Source organism: Octopus sinensis, linkage group LG1 (assembly GCF_006345805.1).
Source record: "Octopus sinensis linkage group LG1, ASM634580v1, whole genome shotgun sequence".
NCBI lineage: Eukaryota > Metazoa > Mollusca > Cephalopoda > Octopoda > Octopodidae > Octopus > Octopus sinensis.
The window spans coordinates 51371152-51394610 of record NC_042997.1 but is presented as its reverse complement, the minus strand read 5'-3'; the positions used below and the strand labels follow the sequence as shown (position 1 = coordinate 51394610).

At 33.8% G+C, this 23459-nt stretch overlaps 1 protein-coding gene across 20 annotated transcripts in view; it reads right to left on the bottom strand.

The window, feature by feature from the left end:
* LOC115209943 (calcium-dependent secretion activator 1) overlaps nt 1–23459 on the bottom strand; it is a 289946-nt gene that overhangs the window by 60839 nt on the left and 205648 nt on the right. For all 20 annotated transcript variants that reach the window (XM_036500755.1, XM_036500758.1, XM_036500764.1 and 17 more), the window contains 2 exons: nt 10036–10192; nt 3365–3506 (listed from right to left, as the gene is read on the bottom strand). In XM_036500755.1, the coding sequence (XP_036356648.1) occupies nt 3365–3506; nt 10036–10192 (299 nt within the window). The remainder of the gene's footprint in view (nt 1–3364; nt 3507–10035; nt 10193–23459) is intronic.

Sequence of the window (23459 nt, the reverse complement as noted above, 5' to 3'; positions counted from 1 at the left end):
CCAGCTCTGTCTGGCCCCCGTGTCGTGGCACATAAAAGCACCATCCGTTCGTGTTCGTTGCCAGCCTTGCCTGGCCCCCATGCTGCTGACATATAAAAGCACCATCCGTTCGTGGCCGTTTGCCAGCTCTGTCTGGCCACCGTGTCGGTGGCACGTAAAAGCACCATCCGTTCGTGTCCGTTGCCAGCCTCGCCTGGCCCCCGTGCCGGTGACACGTAAAAGCACCATCCGTTTCGTGGCCGTTTGCCAGCTCTGTCTGGACCCTGTGTTGGTGGCACGTAAAAGCACCATCCGTTCGTGTCCGTTGCCAGCCTCGCCTGGTCCCCATGCCGGTGACACGTAAAAGCACCATCCGTTCGTGGCCGTTTGCCAGCTCTGTCTGGCACCTGTGCGGGTGGCACGTAAAAAAGCACCCACTACACTCACGGAGTGGTTGGCGTTAGGAAGGGCATCCAGCCGTAGAAACACTGCCAGATCTGACTGGGCCTGATGAAGCCTTCCAGCTTCACAGACCCCAGTTGAACCGTCCAACCCATGCTAGTATGGAAAACGGACGCTAAATGATGATGATGATGATGATGATGATATATATAATACAAAATAAGAAAATGGAGAAATACATCCAAATCAAATATCAACTACCAGATAATACCCAATCACATACTTTATTAAACCACCACATAAGAAACTTAAGGTCAAACATAATAATATAGAACAAAACAGTGTACATAAAGGAGTAATATGATACATATTACTCCTTTATGTACATTTCTTTATGTTCACTGTTTTGTTCTATATTATTATGTTTGACCTTAAAGTTTCTTATGTGGGGTAATAAAGTATGTGATTGGGTATTATCTGGTAGTTGATATTTGATTTGGATGTATTTCTCCATTTTCTTATTTTGTATTATGAATTTGTGGTAAAACATTTTACCTTTGCCCATATAATACAGTAATGAATTATTGCATCGCAATTCTTAACATTTATGTATTAACTTTGTTGGGTACTTCACTAGCAGTATATTGGATATATGTTATCCCATGGAGGGTTGCATTTACAACCCCTACCTCAATTTGTATATATATATATATATATATATATATATATATATGTATATATATATATATTATATAGTATCTTCAGGGACAGAAAAGAGATCAGTTTGACTAGCTCTAATCCTGTGCTGGGAATTCATAAGCAGCCAAGTGCCCTCTTTAACTATACTTGGAGAAACTACTTATAAACCCATTATAACTAGGGGCTTAAGTAAATTAAATTTGATAACAATTGACATCAACTTCAAAGTCAGAGAAAAGGAAATTCAAGATGTCAGTCATTTCAAATACCTGGGAAGCATTGTCAACAAAGTAAGAAGGACAGATCAAAACGAAAACAAGGACTGAGAGAAAGCTACAGCTTCCTTTGGAATGTTCACACCATCTGGGAATCACAAACCTTGTCAATGAAGAAAAAATTCAGAACCCTTAACATGAGCATAAAGACACTGCTGCTTTGTGTGTGAAACATGGTAAGTCACAAAGTTTTCTATTGACAAGCTCCAAATGTTCATGAATAGATGTCTCCAAAATATCTTTTGGGTTAGTTGTGGGAATAAGTGAACCAGCAACTTATCAAAATCCAAATCAAGAGGAGGAAATGTGGTTGGCTGGGACACATCCTATGGAAACCCGTTTCCAGCATTACGAGGCAAACTCTTCAATGGAGACAGAATGTTATAATCGATATACAGAGTTAACTAAAACTTTCTAGGAATATTCTATAGTACAATGTAACATTGAAACAAAACACAGTTAACAAACTAGTAATTTATTAATACAGCCAGCTGTCAAGAATGCGTTATATATGCAAATTGGTCTATTCAGTTTACATAAACCCTTGAAAATACTGGGCTAGTAAGCAGTAGCTCTGTAGTCAGTTAAAGACAGTAATTTACCACTGAAGAAATCCCAACACAGATTGAAACTAGTCTGACTAATCCATCTTTTCTTGTTCATGAAGATATTGTATAAAATGAGAAAGTGTTTGCATTTCTCTGTATACACTGTGTTGGCTAACCTCTGTAGATAACTTTTTTTACATGGGAAAGCATTAAAACAAAATACTGTCAATGTACTATAAATTTATTAACTGAACTAACTACCAAGTATGTGTTATATACGTAAACCAGATAATAAGTATCACTCAAGGCCTTAAAAATAATTTGTTAACAAGCAGTGTCTCTGTTGACAGTTAAAAAACATGTTGAGTCACTGATGAATTTCCAACAGGGGATTGAAACTAGTCCACCTAATCTATTTATTTTAATCCCCAAAGATACTGTATATAAAGACAAGATGTTTATATTTTTCTAGGCCTACAATGTTGGCTAAAATATATAAGTATATTGTGTAGTACAGTATAGATATTCAGTTCTATTCAATTTTGTTTGCCTGTTCATTTAACTGATTTCTTTATCATATCAATTTTGATAATTGAATATTATTCTTTCAGTTAAAATACCTTAGGATATAAAAATTATAATTAATAAACTAAACTGAATATTGTTATATATATAATTCATGAATTTTTAAAACTGGCAAAAGAATTCATTAACTCTTTAGCATTTAGATTACTCTATCAAATGTAATACATATTCAATCACATTGATTTGAATTAATCATACATTATCTCATAGCTTTGAGATTTCAATGATGTGATTGTTGATTTTCAATGACATTTTTAAGTAGGTGTGAGAGGCCAGATCCGACATAGAACAGGTAGAAAATTTTTAGCTGGATAAGGTTGGTTTAAATGCTAAAGGGTTAAACACTAACAATGATTTCAATTTTCTTCTCAATAAAGTCAAAATAAATATATATTTTATTTCAGTTTGAAAATATTTTAACAGATTATTCAAACTGTCTTTTTTTGTTGTTGTTGTGGTAGAAAAAGTCAATTTTATTAAATTTTTTCCCCACTTTTTGTTTCATATGGCATCAAATCATTTATCAAAGAAAAAAAACTAGCTTAAAGTTTTATGTCTTTAATGATTCAATCTTGCCTAGAACACAATAGGCAACTGTTTTACTCCTAAACAAATAGTTCATCACTCACTTTCGTTTACATCACTCCCTCTCTCATACATACACACATGCATTTATCCTTACAGATATTTAATCACATATGCAACAACTACTTAAATGTTATGAATTAATTATAAGTAAACTTCTGAATTTCTATGATTTTTCTGTTTCTCATTCCAATTTTTAATCCAATTATTTGAAAATCAGAAATAGATATTAAAATAAAATCAATATATGTGAAAAAATATTTATATTTTTTAAACCAAATGTAATCTTACCCTTGTGCATCCCAGCGTTCTTTTTCAAAACCTTTATGAATTGACTGTGCAATTGAAGACTCCATTAAATCAACATATCTCACAACCTGTGGTGCAAACACATCACGCAAATGTTGATGAAATTTGCCGTTGCAAAGATTTTCTGCAATGAAACAAGAAACAAAATAAGCATTTTAATTTAATATATTTATATTCCATTTTAATATTCTTATCATAAAATTAGCTATAAAATGATTTAGCAAATTTATTGTCAAGAAATGACAATGGACAGCAATGATTGGCAACACACAGTATTAGACAAGCCTTACATACCCATGTGAGCATATTGAAGCAATCACTGAAAATAGTGGTAGTGACAGAGATTGGGCGGTATGAGATACATCTACTTTAGGTCTCCTGCACAGTATGTCCCTAGTCAACACCTGCTGCCTCTTTCCTGCCCCTTTGATACCTAATCATCTCTCTACCACTCATCCTTCAGACACTTACCCAGTCTTCTATTCATAGTGCTACGCTGTCAGTATTTCTTTCTCATTTACTTTACCATGCTGCCAGATATATAGGGATAACATAGAGATATATAGGGATAACATGTGGGCTTAGAAGCTTATATTACATCTAAAATATAACAAGGTAGCCATTTTTCATTCAAAGAAATTAATTCACTAATCTTAACATTTAATGTTGCAAATATATATTTAAAAAAAATTATATTTTCAAGATTTTTCTTACCAATGCACAGAGGAAAAAAAGTAGCTTTTTTTTTTTTTTACAAGTGATGGTGCAGGAAGATGCTTATATAAAAACTAATATTTTATGAAAAGGAATATGTTTACAGAAAGTATTTTCAAACAGGCATGAATAAAATCAAAACAACCTCTAAGGCACATCACAACAAAAACTCAATGCCTCAAGTTCCCCAACCAGTTCATTTAGAGTTGTGCTGCAGCTGTTCAAGCAAAAGGCAAGGCCTACAACATCAGAGAAAACTCATCCACTTTCCAAAACTAGACAGCAGAGGATGTTTTCATGCATCATGTGACACTCAAGCTACCCCACCTCCCAAACTGCAGCCAGTCCTTCTTGCCAAAAGAATCTCCACCTACTTTGCAGAATTCCTTTTTCCTTCTCTTCTCTAAGCAGTACTCCCACATTTGCTGTCTATTTTGCATCCAACTCCAAACAGCACACACTGGACAAATCTCTTCCAAATCTCTTCCCTTCTACTCCACTCAGTTCACCACCTTGCATGTACACATGGTTTTGGTTGCTTCACATCAAACTGGCCAATGATTCTGATGAGGTCTCTACCATTACTTTCAAACATTGCATATAAGAGTTATCACCTGTACTCCCTAAACTTCAGTTTCTCCTCTACAAAGAGAAACTTTGGAATAATACTACAGTTTGTCTCAGTGCCAAGAAAGCAACATGCACCCACAACCCTGTCACATGTCATGCTAATGTACTCACTTTCAATACCTCAAAGATAATGGAGACAAACATTAATGATGACATTCTCCAAAATCTTGAAGCTTTCTCCTTAACAACCACCAGTACAATTCCTGTAAAGCCAGATTCACTGAAAACCTACTCCTCTATGACATCCGCCAGTGGATTTTCTAAGAGTAATTTGATGAAAATAATGCCCTTGAACCAGCAAAACTAACAGCCATGTTTGGTACAAAAATCTTGTATCAAAACTGCTCACCTATGCATTTCACTTGCATCTCATCTCTTGTATTAGTAGCTTTCTATCTGATTGTGCTATCATGATATGTGTTGATGGAGCAATCTGTGCATCATACTGTGTATCAGACACATCTGTTGCACAAAATGGATTTTAATTCAATTCAGACAGCCAGCTAGTTACAACATCAATGATTTTTCAATCACTATTTTCCTGTATTAGCAACAATGGATTTTGTCTTTGCATGCAGTTACCAGTGGGTACTTGCTACTGATAAAGTGCAAAAGAGCAGAAATGCACATCTGATATTCCTACAACCACATCTAAATGATTTTCATCAGCTACTGATATATTCATGTGTTATTTGATGCTATACTTCCATAAGAGATATCTCAAGAGGAATACTGAAGTTAATGTGGTTTCCTGTGATGTATCTACATTAAATAGGATACACAGATTGAGATATATGTTTATGCATGTATGATGGATATATGTATATAGACAGATAGTACATAAAAAAGGATGAGTGAAATCCAGGTGATTACATTTCTCAGTACTCCTGCAAACCCCAAGCTAAGAGAATGTATAGAAGGAAAAAATCCTAGTGAATCCCAAGTGTCCCACACAAACTGAAAATCTAGTAAATTTTCTACTATCACAGAGTATAGCATAAAACAAGTAAAGGAATGAAGATATTGGTATCATATTTATTATCCAGTCACAATCATTTCAATAAAAGGTGGGACAGATAAATCATTTAATATAAGCAATGATTATGCAACTTCATACAATATTAAATGTAACCCAATCTTGTCATCATGATTTTCAGATGGTGTAATACACTTGCATGTGGATAAGTACAGTTATAAATAAAATTAGCTGGTCTTAGAATGATGTAGCAAGAAAGTAACTATATTGACATGCAAAGAAAAAGCATGAAGTAAGGAATTTAAAAGACAGAAAGATGCATATATTACTAGATAACTAATTGTAATGGCAAATCCAACTAGTATAGGAAAGACAAAAGATGGACATTGTAATAGGCTGTCTATTTAAATTTGGGTATGGTAGCAGTGAATGTAGAGATATTCTCAAAGAGGCTTTAATTAGGGGGAATGTATATGTCAAAAGTATCATCAAAGAAAGAATTATGAGAAGAGAGAAGGCAGTGAAGAATTAGTAGTTGTATGTTACTAATTCTATTGTTTAGAAGAAGCTTGGAATCTATACTATTCATGTTAGACTGAGATGTATTATTAATGGAGGAGCTAGAGACAGACAAAAACTACAAGGCTAATTAGAATCATATACATAATTTCTAATGTTTAATATCCTATTATTAATAGTGGCTCTGTTATCAGCTAAATTAGATGTGGTGGAGTACAAGAATTTAACAGTGTACTGACTGAATAAGTTATTTCTACATTATCTTCAGGGAACAGATAAGCCTAACAATGGGTTTACAATCAAGGTTAGGTTTCTGGTCCTTTAGGATCATTTGGGGTATCATAGGCAAATAAGGCTCACTTTGATCCACTAGATTGAGAAGGTTAACAGTGTTACATCATACAACCTTAATATTATTAAGGTTAGAAGCAGAAATACATTTATTCGAGCACCAACAACTGATTACCTCCTGGATGGAGAAACTGCACATAAATGTTTCCCTGAAGAATATCTGGATACCTGTGAGGACCAATGATATGAAACTATTCATACAAAAAACCAACTTCTTCATATGTCAGATGCATTAAAAAGCTTACCATTCTGACACTGCCAACTGGAGTGATGAAATGAGGAACCTGAACCTTGACCTAAAATGGGAATTTAAATACAACTGGCAGTCTCACAAGCTGCTACTGGGATGATTTTTTTGTCTCACTCTGATAAATATTGTGTTAGGGTGTACTCTCAAGGTACAATAAGGTGGATAAAGAAAGAGAGAGAGAGAGTAGGGATAGTGAATTGAGGGTGGTTGGGTAGGTAGGTTCACAAGAGTGAGAAAGGAAAGTGGCTGACAGTAGAGATAAGGATAAAAGTGAATAAATTAAATGGTAAACATGGGTGGTGGTGTAGTCAATAGTAAATCTGTTTGGAGGAATGGAAAGAAAATAGGTATAGGTGAAAGAGGACATGATAGGAAGTAAAGTATAAAGGTGGGCTGGAGAACAATAGTATAATAAAACTGTAGAAGTGTGGTAAAGAGGAAAGAAGAACATAGACAGAGATCAGAGGCACACATGGTGGATATAGTGAGTTACAATAAAGGATAGGTGGAGGACACATTGATGACATACATAAGATGGTGTTCATGGGATGGAAGGGTATTCAGTGTAAATAAAGTGGTTCCAAAGAGGTTTACTTGTAGTACAGAAAAAAGGAGTGGAATATGTGCAGCTCTCCTGACATATAAATACATCTACTGTGGAAATAGTGCCATATTTAGAGAAATGAAGGAAGTATTGATGTTATATAGATGAATTGTTGGGAAGTTTGACAAGTATAGATTGGGTTTTGGGGGCAAGACATTAACAATATGTTTTTAGGATTTCATTTTTACTGAGATGGGTTGGTCTTCTCAAGTATTGCAAGTTGCCATTCTTGGTGGTTCTTTGTCATCAGCTTCATGACATTCAATAACCTGAGCCTGGTCTTCACTACTTCATATAACTTCTTTCTAGGTCTGTCACTTCCATGAGTTCCATCCACATTTAGTGACTGGCACTTTGGTATGCAGCTGTCCTCATTCATATCTATCACATGACTATACCAGTGTAGTTGTTTTTCTTCTATGGTACATCTGATGTCTCTTATGCATAATTTTTCTCTGAATCCATTTGCACTTTGTCATACATGCAGATTGATGTTCCATGCCCAGCAGAGTATGTTAGCTTCATTATTTCTAGTCTTCACATGTCTTCTGCATTCATGGCCCACATTTCATTAACATGTAGCATTTTTGATCATATACAAGCATCATACAATCTGCCTTTCGCTCTGAGAAAGAGAGTGGGGGGAGAGACCTTTTTTTTACCAACAGAGATAGTAGCTCATTGAACTTTCACCATCCTATTCATATTCTGTCGATTATAGTTTCAGAGTATCCTCCTCCACAGTTAATCAAGTCATCCAGGTAACAGAAACTATACACTCCCTCTAAGGATCCCTTTGTGTATTTGAGAAAATTAATTTTTCTGTGCATTCTTGTGTTTATTGCTCCTGTGCATCTTCCATAAACAAAGTTTACTTTCTCTGTTATATATACATTTATACATATATCTATAATGTATATACACATATATATGATACATGTGTGTTAGGCTGTGTGGTTAAGAAATTCACTTGCCAACCGCATGCTTTCAGGTTCAATTCTATTGCATGGTAACTAGGGCAAGTATCTTCTACAACAGCTTCAGTCCAACCAAAGCCTTGTGAATGGATTTGATTGATGGAATGTGAAAGAAGCTCATTCAATTGTGTGTGTATGTCTACAAGCATGTGTGTGTTTGTGATTCCTTGTCTTAACATTGCATGATGGTCACAAAATGAGTATCACCATCATACAAGCAATATTGTTTGCTCCTCACCCTCAGTGAAAACCTGTTTAGTCATGTGGGAATGTGATGATTAGTGGCATGAAGGGCATCCAGCCATAGAAAATCTGCTTCAGTGAATTGTGTCTAACCCATGCAAGCATGGAAAAGTAGACATTAAAATAATGACAATGAGATATATATATATATATATAAATGATAAATGTATAGATATGCAGCTAAACACACACGCATACACACATATATATATGAATATATTTACATCTGTATACATATGTATAAATATACACACATACACTCACATGATATATCATCATGAAAGCTATCAGTTATGCTAAATTGTTGATTTGCAATTTTAGCAACTACCTTTCATGATCCATTTTCAGTATTTGATTATAGCATAAAGCTTTGAAGGCTGGTCCATCTATTGTGACTATTTGAGGAAGCTTTTCTCACTTTTTCATGCATTTTCCTTCTTGAGTACTTCCATACCTCTTTCCTTTGGGAGTGAAAGTGTTCTGCTATCATTCTGTAAATATTCTTCCACTACATCACATTTCTCTCTGATACATTGCTATGCCATTTGGAATACCTCACACCACATAATTTCTTACTTTTAACTGAAACTTTTGCAAAGTATACTGGTATCTACCTTATTCTCTATAAATTTTATACTGTTCTTTGCCCCTACTGGTTTCTTTTACTAGCACATTTCTTTCTATCAGCCTGAAATCCTTCTCAAGCAAAGATCAGGCCACAGCAAGTAGACATGTAGGAACTCCTAGTTGTCTTCTATGTTGTATGTCTCTATCTCCTCTTCATTCTCATTGTACCAACATGTACATCACTGAAATTATATGTTGCCACAAGGTCTTTTAGCTTCTATATCTTCCTTTGCCAGATTGTCTTGCCAATGAGACTGTCTAGCTCTTGTCCTAGACTACATTGAGTGGTACATTGTTTAATGTCTTGGTAATCTGAACCAGCAGTTTGGTGTATTTTTTGGTAAGTATGTAGTCTACTTGGCTTGTGTGTTTGACAAGTAGGTAAAAAGGTGGTTGGCTGGTTTCCTTAAATTAGTGTTGTAGATGGTTAGGTCATTTGCTTCACAGAACTCCAGTAGTCATGGTCTATCCTTATTCCTAATAACATATATATGCATGTATGAAAACTAACTATGTACATATAAAAACCAAAAATACTTGTAACCATTTATAATTTTATCAAAACTGGATTTATCAAAAATAATACATTATCTAATGATAATTTCCATTACCTAAATATAAATATTCAGACAGGTCTAGCAACTGTCTAAACTTTTGATGACTTGTCTGTTGCATATATTCATATAATATCAAATACATTTCTAAAAAAATCAAATATTTGCTATGGTAGAATATTATATTAATAAATAAATAAAGACCTACCGTCATTTCTTAAGTAATCATTTAACAACTGGAACAGAGGGAAACTGTCCCAGGTGTCTGGTGCTTGCATTTCTAATGCTGCATCCATGTCTACAGCAAAAAGTGACCAGAATAATTCTGTGTGTTCAACCAGCAAGTCACTGAACCAGGCAAATGCCTAAAATGGCAGTAATAGTTAGGACGTTAGAAAACAGATTTAAAAAAAAAATTATTAGAGATTATAATTCAGAAAAGATAATTTACAAACAACAAACTAACTAAAGGATATGAATTTACAGAAAGAATACACTTTAAGTAATTTACTGAATAACAAGCAACAATTTTTGAACCATATGTTGAAATCACATATATAATGGGAAAAACTGAAGTAATGCAATCTATTTTTGTTTTGAAAAATGAATGACGTTAATTATTTATTTCATTTAAAAATAGTTTAATTTTCAAATATTAAGACTGTAAGGTGAATATGTTTATTTTTATTGACCTTAAATTTTTCTAAAAACATTATTCATAATAATAATAATAATAATAATAATAATAATAATAATAATAATAATAATAAGAGTAATAATAATAGTAATAGTAGTAGTAATAATAGTAATAGTAGTAGCAGCAGCACTAGTAGTAGTAATAATATATTACAACAACAACAACATCAACAACAGCAATAATAATAATAATAATAATAGTAATAATAATGATTTTATCATATTTAGAAGAAATACCACATTTCAGATATAGTCTTCATGATATGAAACTGATTAAAAAATATATTTTAGTGAAAATTTAATTTCCATTTTATGAAAGTAGAGTTAATTTACAAGGAAGATCTTTGTGGTAAAATACTCTAGTTGTACTATTCGATTTGATTTCATTATAAAATTCATTAATAATTTTCTAATATACACTGCAGTTTTGACAAGGATGATAGGAAGTTTTAACTGAATTAAATTAACTTTTGCTCTTTACAAATCCATAATTGGCAAATAACAATACCATGATATGGATTTTAATGTCATAATAAAAAATAAATTTTTATTTAAAAGTTCCTATAATATATTTCTATCTTAGCAAATGTAAAAAAAAATAAAACCAACCAAAAATATTTACATGTTAAATAAATGAAATAGAATTGATCTTTCTAATCATCTAATTTAATATGAATAAAAACATTCATTGGTATCCTATTTATGCAAGTGTAAGGCAGCAGAAACTTATTTTCTATTTACTTTAGAAATATAGATAGGTACTTAATTAGACAATAAAATTATATCAAGAGCAAAATTGCATGATAATTAAAGAAATGCTGTATATAGTAATTTTATAGGCTAAATCAAAAGAATGAGTAGTTTATTACAAGTCAGTTAATAACTGCATGCATATATATATATATATATATATATATATATATATATATATATATATATATATATATATATATATATGTGTGTGTGTGTGTGTGTGTGCATATATGTTTTTATATATATATACATATATATACATACAAATATATATACATACATATATGCATATATATACACACACACACATATATACAGATATATACAGATATTCATATGTATATATATATATATACAGACACACACATATATACAGATATGTATGTATATACATATATATACATATATGTATATAAATATATGTATATATTTTTTTTTTTTTTTTTGTACTTGTTTCAGTCATTTGACTGCGGCCATGCTGGAGCACCGCCTTTAGAGTAGTGAAAGAGTACAGCAGGGATCACCACCTCCTGCCGGAGCCTCGTGGAGCTTTTAGGTGTTTTTTTCGCTCAATAAACACACACAACGCCCGGTCTGGGAATCGAAACCGCGATCCTCCGACCGCAAGTCCGCTGCCCTAACCACTAGGCCATTGCGCCTCCATATATATATATATATACATATATATATACATATATGTATATATATATATATATATATATATACAAATTTATATTCATACATATATATATATAATATATATATATATATATATATATATAATATATATATATATATATATACAGATATATATAAAAATATAGACACACACACACACACACACACACAAATCTGTATATGTGTGTGTGTAAATATATGTTAAATATATATATATGTATACATATAAATATATATACATACATGTATATATATGTATGTATGTGTGTATATATATATTATATATATATATATATACACACACAAGGTCTGATCAATAAATATCCGGACTGTTGCCATAGTAATGGAGCTAAAGCACACAGAGTAAAGCTGCTTGGCGAAAATTGAACTTGTACTCTTGTGCATGTGTAGAAAGTTTTAAGTCTGTAGCTCACTTCTGCTGTTTACAGCAGTGCTTGGTAAGAAGGTGTGTAGTATGTGATTTTTGCATTCACTATGATAGAGAAAGTTGTCATGTCAAATACCTGTTCAGAGAACTACGCAAAGTTGCAGAAAGTGTATGGAGATGAGTGTATGAGTCATACAGAAGTGTATCAGTGTTTCAGACATTTCCTAAATGGACAAAAAAAATGTCTGTATTGACGAACTTTCTGGGAAACCTGCAACCAGCAGAAATGAGGAAAACGTTACTGATGTGCATGCATCTGTGAGGAGAAATCATCAAATGACCATCCATGAGTTATCAGAGGATGTGGAGATTAGTTATGGTTCAGTCCATCATCACTGACGATTTGGGTATGAGATGCATGTCTGCAAAATTTGTGCCAAAACTATTTTCAGCTGACCAAAAAGACACTCAGTTGCACACGATCTCTTTGGTTGTGTTGAGAAAAATGTAAACTTTTTGAAAACTTTGCATAGGCCTCTGAGCAGGTATCACCAACTTTCTGTCATGGTCAATGCAATGATCAAACACTACACAACTTCCTTTTAAGCACTCCTGTAAACAGTGGAAGTGAGTTAGAATGTTCAAGGTCAATCTGTGTCAGGTGGCTTCACTCTGCATGCTTTAGCTTTGTTACTATGGCAACGGCATGGTCCAGATACTTATTGATCAGATCATGCATGTATATTTGTGTATATATATATATATATATATATATATATATATATATATATACACACACATACATACATATATGTATGTATATAATGAGAAAAACTTAATTGTATAATAACTATCTGATTCAATAAAGAACTGATTGAACAAATTTTCAAATTTGGCAACTACTCTTATATAAAAAAAAAACAAACAAAAATACAAATTGACAAGTACAGATTTTATGCATGCATGTGGATATATGATTTGGTGTGTAGTGACAGATAGAGAATGAAAGAAGGTGAAAATGTGAAGTGCATAAAAGAACTGCTAATTAAGATATATGTGACAATACCTTTAACACTAGAATAACTACAACTAGATACTACTTTTCTTCAAATAATCAGAATTTTTGATGCCATTGAAATACAATAATACAAGATTTATAAAATGTTTAGATATCTGAAAATAATGTTAAAATTATGTAGCTGATAAGAAAGATAAGAGTTATGAATAAGCATATCATTATTCTTTGTCAACATTAGCTAGATGTTTAAAAATTTTGAAATATATAATCTGAGAAATATCATTTCATAAAATTATTACTTTCCATTTTAAGCTGTAAATATTGACTTGATAAAATGTTTTAAAATGCAGTAAGAAAATGCTTCAAATATGAAGGATAGAATAAACCAAAAGCATAGAGATTGAAGATAGAAGATAAAAATGATTATAAATAAATTTGACAAGGAATATATAAACATGAAATATTGATGTGATTAATATTCAACTCTTCTTAAAAAGTAGCATAACAAGTAACACTGAAAAGATAAAGACAAAGTATCCCAAAATGCAATGAAGTTCCTCTTAAATATTACCTAACATGAACAAGCATGCTGCTCATAGTTGTTTTAGAAGATGGAAGTAAAAAGGCTAAGGTAAATATAAAGTGATGTAAAGTACAAAAAGAAATAGAAAAGTAATTTAACCCTTCAATGGCAATAATCACAAAAGAAAACCTGACAAATAAATACAGTTTTATAAATTCATGCATAAACATAAATGAGATAGAGAGATAGAAGCAAAAAGCTATACCAGACTTTTCATAATTATTTTAAATTCAACTTAACAGCATTCCAACAACAAACATACATTTCCTGAATTAAATATCAATACAAACATATAAGATCTTTACTTGAGAATTCAGATATATATAAAAATGAAATATTAACATTGTACTCTTTAATTAACGATAGCCTTAGCAATAATGATTTTCACAAATTTCCCTCAAATCTCATTCCTAATTGTAAATATAACATAGAAAAAGAAACAAAAATTATGAAATATGTGAGGATGGCATAACCCCCCCACTCCTAATATCTAAAAAAATGACTGAAGAAATTCTTAATTTGGAAAATTAATAGTAGAGTTAAGACATTTAGGAATATAGGTTACACCATATATTTCCTGTTTTTATCATAATCATAAACAATGTTACTTACAAATTAGAAAAATTAATATACAAAACCAATGTTCTAAATGAATATATTTAGTGAGGCAAAACAAAAGAAGTGGTCAGCTGGAAGGCAGACATGAAATGGTGATGATGATAAATTTATAAACATATCACATGTATATTATATATAAACCGACCTTCCCTATTTTTAATATATACAGAAGAAACTTGGTTTTCTTGGATCACAAATAAATCATACTTTATCTCCTGTCTTTCTCATATTCATTTATATAGAAGTACCTCAGTTTACGAATGCCTCTGATCATGAATAAATTATATATCTATATCTATATACATATATATATATATATATATACACACACACATATATATCTATCTTTATATCTATATATATATAAAGCAAGATTTGTTTTGCGATCAGAGTTGTTAAAAAACCAGGTACTACTGTATATGTGTGTGTGCATGTGTGTGTGTATATGTAAGTATATATATATATATGTATATATATATATATATATATATATATAAATAGACATATATGTGTGTATCTATCTATCTCTCTCTATATATATATAACACACACACGCAATACACTCACATATTAAACATATACACATACATACACACTTTCTCGCATATACACACATATATATTACATAAACATTATCATCACCACCATCTTTTAATATCTGACTCCCATGCTGGCATGGGTTGGATGGTTTTATTGCCTCATGATTCAATGTCTGCACTGACATGGCTTATATAGATGGATGCCCTTCCAAAAGCTAATCACTTTACAGAGTGAACAGGGTGCTTTTCGTAGCACAAGCAGTAGTGAGGCTGCAATGTAGCTCACAAGACTAAAATCCCCACCAAATGAACACAGCTACAATAAAGAGGAGATGGCTTTATGCAAGGTGATGAAAGGCTAGTGTACAAAAGAAGGAGCTGGAACAGGTATTATGGTGTAAAGGTGATATATGGCTGCTCACACTATGCAAGAGTGAGTACAAGATATCAGGATAAGCACTGGTGGAAGAACAGGAAGGGAGATTTGAGAGTCATAACAAGAATGTATAGTGAAAGTGAGGGATGATAAGTGATAGGGTAGGGGGTATAAATATTCTTAATGAAGAACAAGAGTCAAAGCAGGAATGGGAGATGGTAACAAATGAGTTGGATTTGTATGTGTGTATGCATGTATGTACATACACACACACATACATGTAAATACGCAAGTGAACAAACAAAAGAAAGTGTCATTCAACTTGTTTGGTAGTTGTTACATAATTTATTTAACAACACAGAGGTGAGTAAAAACTATTATCAGGACTAAGGGGCAGTGCTATCCCAGAGTCAGAATCAGTGCATGATCTGGGAATCCATATGAGTAATCATGCAACATTCCATTGCAGATGATCACTGGGCATGGAAAGGGATGATTGGGAGAAATGGCAACTGTGAACTCAATATGAATAACAAGGCCTTACTAGAGTTCTGTGCAGGAAATGAGCTCTCTCTTATGAACACCTTCTTTCAACATAACGACATCCATAAGTATACTTGGTGCAGGGATACTTTGACACAGAGGTCACTGATAGATTTTGCTAGTGTCTAGGACCATTTTGATTTTGTACAAGATGTTCATGTAAAGAGGAGCCCTCTTCCACATTAAGAACTCAGCTGGAGCTTTCCTCCCTAAAGAAAAGAGATTACTTGGGAGGTAGAAAGAATACTGTGCTGATCTCATAAATCCAGTCATAACAAAATCTCCTGGTGGACATATGTGGGTCTGGTGGCCATAAATAAAGAAATTATTTTCTAGTTGATTCATGTATGCCAGGTGACTGAGACTACTGGAAAGTAATGGCAATCTGGAGTTAAAGTCTCAATTTTTAAAAAGGGAGACAAGGGAGAGTGCTCTAATTACAGAAGAATCTCTTTGTTGAGCCTCCTTGGGAAAGTCTATGCTAGGTGTCTGGAAAAGAGATGAAAAGAAATTGTCAAGTTCAAGGTAACTGAAGAACAGAGTGGCTTCTATCCTGAATGCAACACTGCTGACCAGATATTCATCTCATGACAGATCTTAAAGAAATCATGGTCATATTGCCAAGAGGTGTAAACTTGCTTTATAGACATGTGTGGTGTGTGTGTGAGTGAAATATCCTTACCATTCAACTAATCTTCACTCCTATGCATCATTGGCCACACCCCAATCCTTATCCACCATTCACTGTACCCATCCCTCAACCCTATCTGATTAGTATAGTTGTCACTTATGCTTCCCTAGCCACTCTATTGATCATTCACTCAATGCTTGTTCTTCATTCATTATGTCGACCTCCTCACCTATTCCTCATCTCTCATTCTTGTACACTCCTGCGACTTTTACCCACTTATTCTCCCAGTTTTTCTGCCTCAAATACATTATCCCCACTATTTATATCTCTTCTGAGCAGTTTGTGAGATGGTTCTGCTGCCACATCCTCCAGGGCACATTTGTAATGAAAGTGGCTAAATTAGTCAGTTGACAGCTCGACCAGGCTTGGTAAAATACATGAAGCCACAACTCAGCAAGTGATGTCAGGAGACAGACAGTGTCAGGAGTTCAAGTGTTTCAACATGCTTGCAGAATGGAAGCTGAACTGAAGAGCCACTTGGGTGCATATGATTGTGCAAAGCTCAATGAATGGATGGCACTTTTCTGACAAGGAGGAGCATTTAGCACACACAAACACACACACACACACACACACACATGTATGTGTAAGTAAAATTGTATTCATCCATACATCTAGGCATGTCCTTTACACACACATATATATATATATACACATGCATATATACACACACACATACATATATATATGCATACACACACATACATATATATATAAACACACACATATATATACACACATGCATGTGTGTCTATATACATATGGGCTGGGCAAAGTTCAGAGAACATCTACCTTTGTGGGTAACTAAGAGCCTCTCCCTCAGAGAGTGAAAAGTAGATTGTATGATGCCTGTGTATGTACAGCCATTCTTCATGGCAGTGAAATATGGGCTTCGACTACAGAAGACTTCTGACAGCTTGAAAAAAATGAAGCTAGCATGCTCTCCTGGATGGATAATGTGTGTGTGCATGCACAAAAGAGTGTAAATGATTTAAGAGGAAAACTAGGTATAAGAGACATCAGATGCTGTGTGCAAGAGAGAAGACTGCATTAGTTTGATCATGTGATATGTATGCATAAGGAATTGCTGAGCTCTAATTGTGGAGGGAACCTGTGGAAAGGGTAGACCCAGGAAGTCGTAGGATAAAGTGGTGAGAAAGGATCTTCAGACACTGAGCCTCACTGAGGAAATGACAAGGGGCTGGGATTTGTGGCAATTTGCCATACTTGAGAAGATGCGCCAAGCTAATTGAAATCACTGTCATCCATACATACAAGCTTGTCCTTTACAGGTGCTGGTGCCACATAAAATGCACTCCTGCTAGTGCTGCATGAACACAACCATGCCAGTGGTACATAAAGAGCACTCAATACCCCCTGTAAGTGGTTGGTGTAGGAAGGGCATCCAGCTATAGAAATCATGCCACAACAGACAAATGGAGCCTGGACTGCTCCTTGGTTGGCCAGCTCCATGTCAAACCATCCAGCCCATGCCCGCATGGAAAACTGATTTTAAATAATGATGATGTTATATATTTATAAAACACATAGGCATGATTGTGCAGTTACGAGTTTACTTTCTATCCGAGTGGTTTCAGGTTCAGACCCACCGCATGATACCTTGGGCAAGTGACTTCTACTATAGTCTTGGGCTGACCAAGGCCTTGACCTTGCAAGTGGATTTGGTAAACTGAAAGAAACCCAATGTGTGTGTGTATGTGTGCACATGTGTGAATGTTTGTGTTGTCTTGCCCTCACATCGTAGAATACTTCTAAATGCTTCTCAGTTCATAGATGAGGTGATATTCATTGCCAATATTTTGCAAAAAACATGTCTGACCATGGATAAATATCATCTTGCTTGGGAATAGGTGAGGTTTGCTAATAGATAGGGCATCTGTCTTTAGAAAATCTGCCTCAATAAATTGCATCTGACTCATGCAAGCATGGAAAAGAGGATATTAAAATGATGATGATGATAATAACGATGACACTAGCATACATACACACACACCCACATACATAAATGTTGATACACACACACATATATTATATATATACAAATATGTATGTTTATATAAATGTATGTAGGTATGTATCTATGAATGTATTAGTGAGTGCTTGCATATGATAGAGGACATGTATAAGTACCAAATTAAGGTGAGTAAAATATTCCATTCAAAGGACAAGAATCTCAATTCTTTCTTATTTTGAACAGCTAGATATCTTGCTGGAAGAACTTAACCTTAATTTTGGTATTTGTTGAAATAGTAAGTTAGTTGTATCCACTAATGCCAACAAACACACCTTAAGTATTTTAAGAAAGAGCTTATTAGTAACTACAAGCAAATAGATTAAGTGTCAAACCTAAATTTAACAAATTTCTAACATTTTGCCCTAGATTAATGTACCAAAACATAAAACTATTTAAGACTACTATCACTAAAACAATTTGCCACCTATCCAAAAGTTGTTTGAAAGGCAATTCATAATACACCTATCCCCAGGTCCAAAAATATACCCTACAAATTAATCTGGCTTACTCCTCTTGTCTCTACTATAGGAAAATTGTTCCTGTAATTTAACATACATACAATTTGCAAGCAACCACCATTATAAATCTATCTTCAGTGGAAAATACTAGACTGAAAGTAATATTAAAAATATTTTGACATCAAGCTTAAAACATCTACAGCTGATAAGTATCCCATGCAGGAACAAAAGAATGCCTGCTTATTCAAGTTAGCTACCTTAAAGCAGCAGCAAGTAAAGTGGAAGCCAGTACTAAAAACATTGGAGTAATAGAAATCAAAAATTATGCCAGAATGACTGAAGGGGAGGAAAAAGCTGATTATATTCTCTCCTTCAAAGATGAAGAGGATACAACATACACAACTTTATCAAAGTGTATTTGGTAACTTGAAGAGAACAACAAGGACTATAGAATTCAGCAGGGAATTAGAGGGTAAAGCAGGCAATAAATCAATAGTACAAGATGTTCTTCGTGCACCATAGAGAAGCAAGAATATTGTAAACTATTCCTCTAGAGATTATCTGAAAACCTGCTCAAATGAGCCAGGACCATGGAGATGTTTCTTCAAATATATGTTGAAGTTATAGAATCCCACCAAAAAGTCATTCTGACTAATGACTTACATCCTGTAACTCCCTCTCAAAACCCTTAGATTATTATTTCCAACCTACAAGGTAATATCATCTTTACATTCATCTGAAACTTAGTTTTAATATTTTACTACTTTTGTGTGTGTGTGTGTGCGCGCGCATGCATGCAGACACTCACATGTCATTTTTCAATAACTGCTTTACTATACCAGTGACAATGAAATTTGTCTTAGTATATGGCTGCTAATGAATACATGCTACTGAGAAAAGCCCAAAAGGCAGAAATGCACAACTAGCTGCTGGACAATTTTTGTCTGTCATTGTTATATCTGTGTTATTTAACCTTTTCATATTCAGATTACTCATTCAAATTTAACTTTTATTTACCCAAATTATTTTCAACTAATCATTTATCACTTCATTGTTTTGAGATTTGATGATGTTATTGTCTACTTTTCGAATGACATTGTAGAACAGGTATGAAAGGCTGAATCTGGCCATTTTGAACATAAAACAGTTATAATATTTTGGCAGGATAGGTCTAGTCTAAATGCTAAAGGGTTGTCATGGTGTGTACATAAGAGATACAAAGATTCAGCTCAAGTTGAATATCATAGTTAATTTCACTTGTTTTGATGGATTTTGATGGATTTGCAATTTTAAACTAATACTGCTTCTGTCACACATAATAGATATGGATGCTAATCTCATCAAGTAAATGACTCTGTTTGGTATGTAGAAAAGTTGTAGGTAGAATTTCCATAAGGTGTATCCAGTGAAAATTAAGTACACATAAAAGGAGCAGTGGAATCACAAAAATGTTAACAGAAAAAGTAAACTTTATGGAATATGCATGAAAGCAATAAACACTAAGCACACATGAAATATATACTTTCTCAAATGTTCAAGATGATCCTTAGAGGTAGTATATAGTTTATCTCACCTAAGTGACATAATTAGCAGGGGAGGGGGATATTCTGAAAGTATAGATGCTAGAATAAGAACAAGTTGAAGAAAGATCAGGGGATTACTACCTCAGTTGGTAACAAAAGGCCTCTCTCTCAAAGTGAAAGGCAAATTGCATGATGCTGGTGTAAAAACAGCAAGGCTATATGTTAATGAAATGTGGGCAATGAAAACAGGATATATGAAGGCTAGAAAGAAATTAAGCTAGCATGCTTTGTTGGATGTACAAAATCAGTGTGCATGAATGACAAAGTGCAAATGGGTTGTGAGAAAAATTAGGCATATGAAATATCAGATGTAGTATCAAAAAGAGAGGACTGTGCTGGTATGGGCACATGGAGCATGTGGTTGAGGACAACTGCATAAAAAATGCCAACTGCTAATATGGATGGAACTTGTGGAAGGAAATCCAGAAAGATGTGGGATGAAGTATTGTAATGAAATCCTCATACAGGAGAGACAAAAGACTAAGATGATATGCTGTGCTCAAAATAACCTGTCTCAACAAAAATTAGGTCTACACCCAATCTGCCCCTGTCAGGCCTTTCTCAACAGCTCAATCTCCCTTATACTCATCCTTTTATCACTCTTCTAACTATGGCATTTCTCACCTAGGGGCTATAATAATATGATCTTTTTCTGTGCAATCAGTTATTTCTCTCCCTGCAATTATTTTCTTTTCTCACCCATCTCACACTTTCAATATCATTTCTTACCACTTTATTTTCCATTGAAGGTTCTTTTCCCCTGAACTCCCTGTCATGTCTGTCGTTCATATCCCCTTTTGTCACTCACTATTTCTACCCCTACATTCCTCTGACCTCCATCTCTGTTAATGTGCATATTTCTCATGCCCCCTACACTGCACATCATCTTCCTATTCTTCATCGACCTATGCACACACATGTAAGTACCACTCGGCACATATAGCAGGAGTTGTAGAGTTGTATATATTAAGTAACATGTTAATATGACTCTTCATATTAATTAAAGTTCCATGGATGTGAAAAAACACAACCAGCTTCTTTGATTCATAGATATATATATATATAGCACACAGTATCAAGGTATATACAATTATATATCTTATATGCAACAGAACCAGTATTAGATTAAAAAAGCCATTTGTATACCATATTTAATGTTAATAGTTCATGATAGGAAAATTAAATGCAGTATTTGTTCTGAGATAATATCTCATATGTATATGCAGTGTTTAAAAACACAGTACATATATATTAGACAGATGAAAACTGTCCTAGTAGCAACTGTGAGATTGCTAGACTCATTTCTTTTATACTGTCACTTATCCCCTACTTCTACTCCTTGGATAACTCCTGTTTCCTTTATCTTGCCTGCAAACTGGTATTCACTATTAAGCAATGCCAACTGCTAATATAGATGGAACTTGTGGAAGGAAATCCAGAAAGATGTGGGATGAAGTAGTGTAAGCAAATCTCATGATGTTGAGCCTCGTGATACGCTATACTAAAAAAAACCTGTCTTAACAAAAATTAGGTTTACACCCAATCTGCCCTTGTTAGGCCTTTCCCAACAGCTTTCCCTAATACTCATCCTTTGTTAGTAGCATGTCATTGCTCAAATAGGAAAACAGTGAATAAACAGTCACTGATGTTGCAAATAACTGCCCAGTTGAATAATAATCCAGTACATGCAACAGAAACGGTATTAGATAAAAAAATAACCATTGTGTATTATACTTAATGGTAATACACTGGGATAGGCAAATTTACTGCAGTATATACAGGGGTTGGACAAAATAATGGAAACACCTAGCATCATAGCATTGTAATTTTGAAATATCTATAAAACCGTCAAAAGCTTGTTTATTTTTGTTTTTTTTTATTTATTATTAGTGTTGCTTAATATGTTTCGCTAAAATTGCTGTTTCTTTTCAGATATCATCAGAAAAAGGTAATTAAAATTCATTAAAATAACAGATCTATTGGACTTTCAAAGAGGTCAAATTGTTGGTGCTTGTGTGGCAGGCACTAATGTAATGAAAATAGCAGAAATGTTTGGTGTATCAAGAAGTACTGTCTCAAAAGTAATGACAGCCTTTGAGAAAAAATGAAGGACCTCCTTGTCGAAACAAAACTCCAGAAGAAAACCAAAACTTTCAAATAGGGACTGTCAGGCTCTTGCATGAATTGTTAGAAAGGATCACAAAAGTACAGCTCTCAAAATTACTGCAGAGCTTAATGACCACTAAACTGTTTTCACAAAAACTGTTTGCTGGGAGCTGCACAAAGCCAGATTCATGGGAGGCTGCAATCAGAAAACCATAACTTTCAAATAAAAATGTTGCAAAGCATTTAGAGTGGAGTAAAAACCTACAGAATTGGTCCCTAGAACAGTGGAAGAATGTTATTTTCTTGGATGAGTCATCCTGTACCTTATTTCTGACCACCAACCAAGTATACGTGCAGAGACAGCCAAAAGAAGCATTTGACCCAGACTGCTTTCTTCCAACTGTTAAACATGGAGGAGGATCTGTGATGATCTGGGGGGCTATATCGTGGAAATCCACTGGCCCAATGGTTTCTCTTCATGGCAGAATTAATAGTCAAGACTATTTAAACATTTTATCTGATCAAATTCATCCTATGGTTGTGGAAATGCAATCTTTCAGAATGATA